Source organism: Netta rufina (assembly GCF_964035555.1).
Source record: "Netta rufina genome assembly, chromosome: 5".
Taxonomy (NCBI): Eukaryota; Metazoa; Chordata; class Aves; order Anseriformes; family Anatidae; genus Netta; species Netta rufina.
The window spans coordinates 21,544,432-21,556,787 of record NC_140128.1 but is presented as its reverse complement, the minus strand read 5'-3'; the positions used below and the strand labels follow the sequence as shown (position 1 = coordinate 21,556,787).

The 12,356-nt window shown below is 37.2% G+C and overlaps 1 protein-coding gene across 3 annotated transcripts in view; it reads right to left on the bottom strand.

Annotated features, from left to right (window-relative positions):
* Positions 1–5,585: 5,585 nt before the first annotated feature.
* The window catches only part of STRN3 (striatin 3), a 59,999-nt gene continuing 53,228 nt past the window's right edge, over positions 5,586–12,356 (bottom strand). For all 3 annotated transcript variants that reach the window (XM_084288072.1, XM_084288074.1, XM_084288073.1), the window contains 6 exons: positions 11,381–11,502; positions 9,794–9,961; positions 9,379–9,519; positions 7,856–7,963; positions 7,441–7,527; positions 5,586–7,303 (listed from right to left, as the gene is read on the bottom strand). In XM_084288072.1, the coding sequence (XP_084144198.1) occupies positions 7,134–7,303; positions 7,441–7,527; positions 7,856–7,963; positions 9,379–9,519; positions 9,794–9,961; positions 11,381–11,502 (796 nt within the window). In that variant the 3' untranslated portion in view covers positions 5,586–7,133. The remainder of the gene's footprint in view (positions 7,304–7,440; positions 7,528–7,855; positions 7,964–9,378; positions 9,520–9,793; positions 9,962–11,380; positions 11,503–12,356) is intronic.

The window sequence follows — 12,356 nt, the reverse complement described above, 5'->3', positions numbered from 1 at the left end:
ATGACAGCAATCCAAAGAAAATCTTACTGAGTGACTTTGGTTTGGATCTAGGACAGGAAACATAAATGATTTTCTTGAGAAACAACCAGAATGTGCCTGAAAAGCTTGTGATCAACTGTCAGCCAAATATAGACACCAAGTATACAGAAACTTCAACTGAAGAGTTTGTAATTTAAGAGTATTTTCCAGTTATGTGTGTCTGTCAACTGGAGCACACATTCTTTTACTCTCTTTGGCTTCAGCTGGAGGAAGAATAGGTCCTGAAAATTTGCAGTCTATGATAAAATCCAGAAGTTTAATCTCTGCTTTGAAGCAAACTGCCCATTTAAATTTAATCTCATTAGGATCAAAATTTCTTTTCCTTTCAAACAATCAAACTTGGTTAGCCAAGTATCCTTGATCATAAGTCACCTTCATTACCTAAAAGGTATTTATTCCTTTATTACTCTAAAATTTATTTACATTCTTCTGTCTCCATTGCAGTGTCCTTCCTATTTTTCTAGGACTAGAAAAAACACTAGCAGGGGCAGCTGAGCTCTAGCCATCCCTGGACAGGGAACATCGACACAGTAAGGCTTTTGCCAGTCGGTTCACTGCAAGCCAACAGCAGGCAGCACCCGAGCAGGCCTAACCTTCCTCCGAGGGCACTCTCCTGGAAGCCAGGCACTGTCGGCTCTACTCCTGCCTCAGCCTCAGGGTATCAGTGAACTTGGAGCTGAACTTCATACTGGGCCAATTCCTAGGACGCAGGCATGAGAATTCTGCACAGTTGTTTTCACTAGCAAATGCTAACAAAACTTTTCCAGCTTCCACTGAGGTCAGATACGGCCTGTACGACTTAACAGCAATCAGAATATGGTAGAACGTAAGCACAGGGATAAGGACTATTTTTCTGCCCTGGTGTATGTGATCAGATTACAACTATGATAAATAATTCTCTGCCAAAGAATACAAGTAAAAAAAGAAAGACAAGATCCAGTCGAAAGACTGAGCAAAGACTAGCAAAGTTTAGGAAAGTAAAAATGAGAAAAAATAAATACTTTAATACTAATTCGTCACTACTTTTAAATTATTGGTAAGTTTCCAATCAAATAAACTATACCATGAAATAGGTTTTTTTTGTTTGTTTGTTTGTTTGTTTTTTTAAATGAACACCATATTTGCTATAAATAATTACAGGAATTCCCTGATATTTGCTCTTAGGTAGCTTAACAGCATACTACTTGTTCAGAAAAGTATCAAATGGAGCCAATAGCCTTCTGCTATTAAATATTCTAGATGCAATGAAGCACAGGACTTTGTCATGTTGAGCTATGCATTTTGATTGGCACGGGGAGCAGGTCTAGAAACAAAGCTGAACTCCCTGGCGCAGTACTTTGCTAACAAATACATCAACAAAGTCTTCACTTCCCGGTGAACTGATTTACTCAAATCTAAATGCTGACCAGAACTACAAACACAATTAAAATAAAACAACCAATTGCCTCTTTGAGCAAGAATAACTGGAAAAAAAAAAAAGGAAAAAAAAAAGCTCAGAGAGAATGGAGTGCATACAAACCATCGGAACAATCAGATATTTGGTAGATAACTGAGATCGCAGAAACTACTTCTGGCCTAGAAATTCTTCCGTGAAGCTACTGTCAGCCAAAGCATCTTACTAGAAAACTACATTTATTCAGGCTGGCAGAATCAGTCACCTGCTTATCAATGGCAAAATAGTCAAAGTGCTAAATCAAGAAGATAAAATCCACCTCCTGTCTCAAAAACAATTACCCCAGTAATGAAGTGGTATTGAAAAATATTTGACAGGATTTCCTGTCAAATAAGACAGGATGTTATTTCCTAGTAACACAAAAAAACTCCAGGTAAGACAATCCAGGAGAAACCTTTGGCTCCAGACCACTCCAACAAGAGCACGAGGCGCACGAAGCTGAGTGACAACACAGACCTCAGCGTGCTGGGACTTCTGCGGGGAGCTGACTGCGCTCTTAACACCTGCACCAACATTTGAGCTCCTGCCGACAGCGATCGCAGCAACCCACTGCTGCTTCTCACAGGGGCCCGATGCTCACCCCAGCTGACCCACAGCCTGTGCCAGGGCTGGCAGCCACGGCCCCCTGCTGCCACACCACACGTATTTCCCAACAGGGTGGGACGGGTTTTTGTTTGCTCCCTGCTGAGATTTCAGGGAGGCAAGACACGACTTCTGTAAGACGCAAGAGCTTTTTATTCCCACTTCAATGTAAGCATAGATACAAGATGTCCCTAGTCAAGTGAGAAGCTTTTTCCTCAGAAAACCGTTCTCTTTGGAAAGAGGGAAAAGCAAAACACAACTATGCTTTCACTAAAAAGCACTGGACACCAGCAAATCCACCCATTTTGAGGTACAAAATAAAAACTGGAGGAAAGACAGTTACATGAACGTAGGGAAAAAAAAAAAAAAAAAAAAAAAAAAAAAAGCTTTAAAACAAGAAGAAAACAGGCCAGCCATATCAGAAAGCTGCCCATGGCATATGGCCGCCTTGGCCAGCCACCATCCGTGAGAGAAAATGGCCGCCTGGGCCAGCCATCAACAACGTCCCCTCAGCTCCCAGGCGCAATATGGGGTCCCTGGTACATCCACACGAACGTTACCGTCCCCACCTGCCCTCCAGGGGCACAAACACGGCGTTAGGGGGTCCGGGACCAGCGCCGAGCAGCGCCACCAGCCCTTCTCCGCGCCCTCAGCCGCCCCGCGACGGCCACGGGCAGGGAGAGCAGCGGCCCTCCCGCCGAGCCTACTCACAGCTCGCCGCTGGTCCCCCGCGTCGCGGTCCTCGCTCGGGAGTCGTTAGAGCCGCCTCCGGGCTGCCTCCGCCCTAACGGGTGCGGCTGTCCCCTTGAGGACGGCCCCCGGGCACGGCCGGTGTCGCCCTTACACGTGGGCTGCGCTTCCCTCTGCAGTGCCGCCGGGCTGGGGCACGTGGCCGCGCTGCCCCGCGTCCTGGGCCCGGCCTGGGGCTCGCAGCTGCCAGGCCACTGCTGTAACGTGCTCGCCTATTTCGTCATGCACAAGTGTCTGAGAAGGGGAGTTGTAAACCCTACTCCAACCCTCTCCGACAACTGTAGGGCAAGAGCAGGAGCTGAAGATTGTACTCCAATGAGCACTGAGGTGGCTGTTGCAGCACACTACGTACAAAACAAGAATTTTATACCAGATCAAATGCCCGAGCACTGCTCCCAGACAGGGGCAGGGGGCACTGCTTCAGGCAAACTAGACTACATCAGCTGGAACAGGAGGTGTGACCTTCTGGGTCATTCATGCTCACCTCAGTTGTAACATTTGAAAACAACTGCAGGATGTTCTAGTTTTGTTTTAAAAGTTAATTAAAAAAGCACATAAATACAAAGATTACGATTAAACTAAAGCAGACAATTAAAAGGTAAAAGTCAGCTGTGTTTTCATATTATACATCTTAACTGGGAGGTTTTAAGTCATTTTCCTAGCAGGATTTAGGCAGGCTAAAGTATTTAATCTCCCTACAAAAACAGCAATTGTGCATGTGGGAAGCATTTGTCTGAGACACCTTTTATTGAAAGTGGTAGAAGAGTAGTTATCAGCACTGTGAGACCAAGAAGCTTTCCACTGAGTTGAGAGTAGAAGTGCTAGAGAAGCACATAAGAACACGCCAGGACAGATGGCTATCAGTTTTCAAATAATTAACATGTGATGGGAGAGAGATGAAGTCTGTGACAATGTGTCCTCAAGCCTGCAGAGGACCACTAGAAGAAAAAACAAAACAAAGAAAAACCCTTCTATCAATTATGTCCTGGTAAAATAAATACTTTTCTTAAGATTTCTAAGTTAGGTAAGATTCTTGACCAGGACTCCTTGCACCTTGCACTTTTTCATATGTATTTCATGCTTACTTTATATAGCCAAGATGCTGGACTGCAGGAAACTTACTGCTTAAAACAGTTCCTAGAATATTTTTCCGCAAGATGAAGAGAGGAAGACTGTTATATCAACCATACCCCAAAATGTTAAATATATTGTTAAACATGCTCAGATATCTTTCAAACAAGTTTTTGTGTGTGAATCCTTTGGGTCTCACTTGCAAAAGAGAAGGAGAGGTGTTTTTCCTAAATGGAAATATTTATTTCAGCACTATCAGTTTTTCCATCACCAGCACTACAGCTCTTCTGTTCTAAAAAACAACAAAAACCAACAAATAGAGGTTTTATACTGTTATACCTCACAGTAAATAAACCTAGACTACATTAGAGATTATTGCCAATATTCAATAAATGAAGACACTCTACAGCATTTGATACACTGTGCATTAGTGAGCTAAGATGATTAAGGTTTCAATTAAGGAAAATAAGCAAATATTTGTTTTTACCATTTCAATTTTAATACAACTCAAAAAAGTAAATGTTATGCATGGCAATGTTTATTAAACAATCACATTTCATTTAAGCATTAAAATGCAGCAGTCTGGAAAAGCTGCCAGAAACAATGTTTGGCTTCAGAAAAGGCGATTATGAAATTACTTCCAATAAAATTCAAATACTCTCTTGTCTGTTGATTAGTTGAATGCTTTAGACTGTAAGGGAAAAAAAGTGCAAATCAGCTGAATGTCACTTTCAAAAGTAAAGTCTTAGTGTCCTACAAGCAGTTATTGAAAGGCCTCACCTCAAATCTTCATGATAAAGGACAGTATTATCCAATTCCTATACAATTAGTATTTACTGTAGCACATTTTAAACAATATAACATTACTACTAAAACAAAATTAATTTTGGAATATAACTATAGTATTCTGGCTACCATGGGCACCTTTTTTTCCTTTTTAAATCTAATTTGCTTGACATGAGATGGCATGAGATACTTCTGAACTTGAAACTTACATGGAACAATACAGTAAGAACCACTTATAGGAACATGTTCCAGCTAAATGTAATTTATACCTAAATGTACTATTTTTGCTTGAAAATCTAAGATTCATATTGGGGTATTCTCTTTCTGCTTCCAGGGAAGTGACTCATTGCAGAGTTGCTAAACACTGACCTGTTGCTCAGCCTTTTACAAAGACAACTGCCCTTTTGCACATCATCTTTATTGGACGACTTGGAAAGAAGTGGACGAAGGATAATAGATAACATTTGACATAGGGACAAATTGTAAGCATTGAAAAAAACAGCGAGGGTTTTGCTTTTACATTCAACACAGTGGTGCCACTGCAGTTGGAAATAAAACCAGAGTGCTTTCCTGGCTCCTAAATCACTTAAGATCACTTCATATACAGAGATATAAAATAAGCATACTGCTTTTGACTAAGGGCTCTAAAAATACATTAGTAATTTTTCAATTTGTTCTTGTAAAAAAGCTTTAAAAATACTGTGGAAACATGTTCTTATATGTGGGTGCTGCTGCTTGAAACAGATGTTGACATCGAGACAACTATTACAACTTTTGAAAAGCAGAGCAGCTTATAAGCATAATAAACAAATGATCATTTTGCAAAAATTTAGACCTAATTTAGTAACTTGTAGAATGACACTTTCAAACTGTGCAACACAAAATAATGTAGCCAACAGTAACATACAGGTACACCATTTAATATTTATTATATGCATTTTATATACATTATTTTTCAACAGCTGTACTTCTGCTATGTGGTACAATCTTAAAAATTTGCTGATTCATAGTTTGTAAAACAGAAACCTTACAAAACTCATCAAAACTCGCAAACTGATCAGAAAAGTTCTGTGGAAGACTAGAAAAAATACTTTATTGTATTAATCATGCATTACACAAACAAAATCTTTAGTTACACCATAAACTGAAGCACGTCTGAAAAGAAAATAAAAGCAGGGAATAACTAGTCAAAACACAGCAGATTTATGAATCTTGAATCAACTACTTTCGTATTCTATTCGAAACGCAAATAAAAATATCTTTCACTCCAAAAGTTCTGAAACAAGATTGTTTTTTTGGAATCAACTCCACTCCAGGTACTTAACCAGAGGAAAAAAAATATCTTTGTTTGCAACTTTAGAATTATGAAATGTCCCATTTTCTCATCTATTTTAGACTGTTCAAAGAGTGCCATAATAGATATACAGGGCCCTTTAACACACTACATAAAAGGCTATAAAGACCAACAAAAAGTGAAATAAATAACAATAGGCCATTAGCAAGATGGGTAATCCTTGATAAATAAACTCGTAAATACAGTAAGATGTACAAAATATCACATAGTGATAGGATGCCAAGATTAATTTTTTTTTTTTAAGAGTTCATTGGGGGGTGTTAACCCCTCTGTGTTTCATTTAAACACATTTTACAGTCCTTTATTTATGAAGACAGTTATGCGATGATGAAGAATTAGCATCCTTATGCAAGGACTTAGCTGAGCTGTATTAGGCAAAAGAAGGGAAGAGTGTGGTTACACAGCAGCGGGTCAGTGAGATCTCTGTGTTTTAGGGTTCTATAATGCAGAAAAACATTATCAATACAATCTTGAGCACTGTTGTGACAGGCTAAATATATAAAAAGACTTATAAAAACTAGAATTTTATCCAAACATTTTGTGCAACTAATGCTAAAATATTTTAAGTTAAATTTCCTTTTCTTTAAAGCAAAATAAAAGTTTAGAAGGGGAATCTGTGGCATTCAACTGATAAACAGAAGATTACTAAGAGATGAAAAGAAAGCTACTCTTGGAGCTCACTTCCCCCCACAAGAGCACCACATTCCTAACCCTAAGGCAGCACACAGAGTCCAAAATAAAAGTCTTTTTTAAGATCAGACTCCACGTTTGCTTAAAGACACCTAAAGAACAGACATACGCTCAGATCATATCCAGTCAAGGCTACAAATACTGGTTTTCTTTTTATTCTTTTTTTTTTTTTTTTTTTTTTTACTTCTCCCCGCCCCCCCCAATACAGTAATTACAGTTAAATGAATGAGCCTGACATTGTTCAAGATGTGGTGACTTTTCACCAACTTATACCTGCCCCACTTAAGAGCCTTCACCCAGGCAGATCAGATGTAGTGTCTTATTGGTAACCTTATTGATGGCAGTGATGCATTCCCTCTTTTTTGTCCAAACAGACCTGCTGTTATGATGCAGGTTTGTTCTGCTGTGTCACACAAATACTTTGGCAAGGGCATCAGCTCCTGCACTGGCAATATATGCTTTTGATGGATGAAATGCTACATCATAAATTGATTCATCCAGCTTTTTCCTATGAGCTGTTATTTCTTGCACACATGTCTTGCTGTCCAAATTCCATAATCTAATGGAACAATCATGGCCTATTTGGGAAAAAAAAAAGAAAAAAGGAAAAAAAGACAATGTTACATTTTTGTCAGACACTTAAATGCATCACAAATAAAAAATCCAGAGCATAAATGAAAAATCCATAGAACATAGAGTATTAAAAGACCCTTACTTCCAGACATTAAATAGATTCCATTAGGATCTACAGCTAGACTTGTGACAGCATCCAAGTGAGCAACCATAGAATGGATCATTTTACCTAAAAGCAAAACAAACAAGTGAATTTCCTGTGAAGTACCGCTTCTTTTAAGAATAATATTCCCATTAAATGCAATATGGAATAACATGCTTATTTATATTCCAATATCTGAATGCTACAATTCTATTATAAATTATCAAGTTTCAACTACAGACTACATAAGCATATGGGTAAGCGACACACATCTCTCAAAGGCACTCACACTATAAGCACACCTTTTATCTAACATCTTCATTGGTAGCAATGACAAAGATGATCAAAACTGGGCAATAACCTAAATTTTAAATTTTAGTCCAGTAAATGTCCCAGAGGTTCTCTTTACACTTACCCGTTTTGTTGTCATAAAATTTGATGTGTCTATCTTCATGAGCTGTAATAGTTACAGGAAGTGTGGGATGACTTACAACCTTGTTAATATGATTACTTGATTGTACACCTGGAAACAAAAACAAGCACAAGCATATCCATCTGTCTTAAAGAAAAAAAAAGCTAAAATGAGAGTATTTTAGCATTACACTTTAGCACACTGTATTAGCTAATATTATATAAATAACACATTTGGAACAACATCAATAAATATCAATGAATAACAGCTTCTTGCTTTACAAGAGATTGACTAAGCCAAGTATATACTAAGCCAATGTTTTTTAAGGTTAAAGTTGTACAACTGGTTCATACACATGAAAGATCCTTGAGAGAGATGGCAAACAAACTGAGGAAAGCACACCAGGGCAACGCTAACTAAGCAGAAGCAAACAAATTATAATGTATTTTTAGTAGACACCTATCATAGCTCCACATCAAAAAAGATTTACCTTGAAAACAAAAAGAAAGAATCCAAATAACCGAAGTCAGCCTAACCTACCAGATTGTCAGATATCTTTACATATTTGAGATTAAAGAAACACTGAACAGTTCAGAATCTCTTTAAGAATTTAGAATACTTTTTAGAAAGCACTTTCTGTATTTTGATATGCCAGTGCTTTAAGGACTGTTTAAGGACTCTTTTTTTTTTTTTTTTTAATTATATTTAAGAGTTTCTCTTCAAGCTAGGAAAAGAATTTCTCCAAGTTTTAATGTTGTTTCTCACTCTCAGTGTCAGTTTTGCACAAGCTATCTACTATATAGCTTCTGCACAGTTCTGTAACCTCTGTCGAAGTCTTTATATAAGTTAGTAATTACACTTACAGTATTAAGTAACTGAACTGGACTAATTGGATAGGAGAAGCACATACTCCCCTTGCAATATTCTTTTAGATCTCACTTCAAAGACAAGAATGACCAGAAAACTGGAGGTTTTCTTTACAAAACACTCTCATAGGTTGAAGAAAATTAAGTCTGGAATAAAGACCCTCTAGTTAGACTGTCAACAGCTATATACGATTCTCAATGACGAGCTATGTCTTTGTAGCACGTTATTTGCAGCAACAGAATTTCTAATATTTAATGTTCCACAGGAGAGAGGGTTTAAGTACAACCTGTACAGACTCTACACTGAACTAATCTTCTGCTTAATTCACTTCTTCCTTACAATCTTCCATATCAAAGCTGTACGATGGAAACTAAACAATTTTACTAGACAATTCAGACAACTAAATCCAGAGAAAGCCTAACTTAAGGATCAAAAAACATTGCTTTTGCTATCTCTAACCACTTTCAAATCCTCCTAACCCACAATCAGCAACCATTTCAACTGCGTTAGTTCCAAACATTTTTACATATCTAGCCAACTTAAGACATCAAATGACATAATGCAGGTAAGGTGCATAAGCTTTGATTTGACATATAGTAAAACTTGGATAAAGGTACCTCATTCAAGATGGATATTTAATAGAAAAGAGGTTTACTTACCAGATTCTATTTGCGATGAAAGCATTACCACTGACTGGGATGTTTCTAAATCATATATGACTGTGCTGCCAGTGTTAAAAGATGCCACCATATGTGCAGGATCACAACCTATAAAGTCAACTGACGTAGGTATTCCATGCTCTAGAAAGTGAAAGAATTGTCTTTAGAAAGAAACACTTAATGTTTAAACTCTGAAGAATTTTTAAGTTTGTTCTATACTCATAGAATAACGAAGAAAACATTCCCTTTACAGTAGTGCTGCACCACCAAGATTATCTTATGAAAAGATCTTTTCCCATTAGTCCTGTTATCTAGTGTTGAAAAATAGAGACAAGCCTAGACATACCATAAACTGTCTCATGACAGATTATCAAAACCAAAATTTCACTGAAAAAAAAAAAAAAACAAACCTTACCTTTCTCTCCATTGTAAGTGCAAATACAGGGAATTTTTTCTGGTGGGTTCCATAATCTAATAGTGCCATCTGCTGAACAAGATAGTAAGTGATTCTTTACACCACTGTAAGCGAGACCCCAGACTGCATCTGTGTGAGCAAGTAATGTGCCAGCTAGAACGTTTGGCTCTGGAAAAACAAAAGTTTAGGAATTAAATATTTCTTGTACCTCAAAGTAAATCAAATTCCACAAATATCCCATATAGTAAAAGATTAATTAACTTATCATTCTGTAAATCTGTGATCTAATAGATCTGCTGGTTGTAATCATATACCTATTCTGTAAGTATCAGTAAGAGGAAAATCTAAATAAGTGCCAAACATTCAGTGCAGGCATGAATTCTGAACAAACTGGAATGCATATAAAAAACTAAATTCAAGACAGGCGCTTTTGCACTTGTTTTATTCAAGTAGTTTTCTAGAATGCAAATAGATTAGATTCACAAACGAAATGGTCCACTACAGTGCATTCAATAATCAGTGCAATTAATAACATTGCCCCACTATTCAGCAGAATAGTTTGAGAAATTTTGAACGTATTCATGCAGCTAGCTAATAAACTGAGATTTTAACATTTAAATAGCTTGCTATCAGCAAATCATATTTGTAGCCTATCAACTCCTTCAGTCATTTGTTGAAATTACATATATACAACCTGTAACTGAAATTAAATCACTTAAAGTAAAAAAGAAACAGTCCTTCCCTAGGGTGGCTATAAGAAGCAAAGTAAGAATGACCATTATTATTTATCAAGAGAAGGGAATAAAAAAACAGAATCAAAATAGGTTTTATTTTGTTCTTAAATTTATTCTTAAAATAGCAGCTAGAATATTAAACAGTAGATCATTTTTCACAACTTTTGCAAACTATCTATTTTTCCAAAATGATGCACACGTTACCACAACCTCTCAGAGGGGCTGACTTCTTTCATTTACCATCTTAAGGATGCTCGGTTGCAGCCTTTTTTTCTGTATAAGATGCAAAAGCACCCAACAAAATCAACTTCCCACCTTCCTGAGTTCTTTAAACACTGATGACTTTGCTGTAATATTAAAAAAAAAAAAAAAAAAAAAAAGTGTACTCTGCTGACACAGGGGAATGCTTTAAAACCCTCAAGGTACCCGAATGTCAAAACAAGATTACTTCTGATGTGGAATAAAGAAACACAACCATATTTTTTCAACAATTATAACTACTCTTAGTTTTCTGAGAATTTCCTATCAGAATAAAAAATCATTCCAAAGTCTGGAATTTTGCTGCAAAGTAGTAAAGCACGCTCCTTAAAAAATAACAGATGTAACTGATTTCTTCTTTATTATTTAGACCTCAGAAAATGGCAGTCTTTCTGCTACCATTCTACAAAGTATGTCACCAATGCAAGTGAAATAACAAGCATTTACCACACACAAAAAAAAGCTGAAAAACAAAGTTTAGTTAATAAATGGCATTCACATTTCACAAAAGCTTTAGAAAACAGATTATTGTTAGGCAGAAAATTAATGTTCAAGACAATGGTTATCAGTTGTTTACCTTTTAAAAGGTACTTACCATAGGTATCATATGGGTCAACATTAGGGCTAGGCATGTTCCACCACTGGATGGTTGCATCAATACCACCACTGAAACACTGTTCTCCATTAGAACTAATTGCCAATGACAATACAGGTCCACTATTGGGAGACAGAACAAAAAGTTTACTGATGCTGCCAACAGTATAAAGGTTAAAATTTTGCTATTTAAGAATAGAACAAAACAAACAAAAAGCCCCACAGTAGATTGGACTAACTAGTTACAGAAAAAAAATGTTAATTCCAAAGAAACAGTTGTTGGAACATATATGTCTGAACAAATTATACAAACCTGTATTAAAATATTGAAGTATATATAACAAATGAACTAAACTATCAAAAACTTAACCAATTCGAGGAACGCAGTCTTATTTCAACAGAAACTACATCTGTGAAGCATGAGTTTTTACAGAGCATCCATGCCAATCTAGCAACTACTTGTGCTGACAGAGGTGGTTCCAGCCCCCTGCCATCAAAACCATTCACTTTCTCAGACAGAAACCTACGTTCCAGTAAACTGGTTCATAAAGATAATTCTAGGAGCACTTTTTGGTCAAAATTAGACTACTGCTGGTTTAACTTCTGGAATCTGTTTGCTGTGATACTAGAAAAGCACAACCTGTAGCTCAAAGGAAGCAGCAACTCTGGACACATCACTACGTCAAGGTTTTACTGTCTTGTAAAACAACACCCCCAGATTAGATGGCTCATGACAGGCCATGCTCAGGTTGTTTAAGTGCAGATGAGAAACCAGAATTACGTATTTGAAGGTGGTGTAAACAGATTATTGACTAGATCCACCAACATACTCAAAAGAGTGAGGAACAAAGCTGAACTCCACGTTTAGCTGATTTTTTTTTTGTCCTCATGTTTGCAAGTGTACTTTTCATTTCTCAGACCTGTATCTGAGGACTACTATGTTAGACTATGGAAGTCTACTTTATCTAACTTCTTTA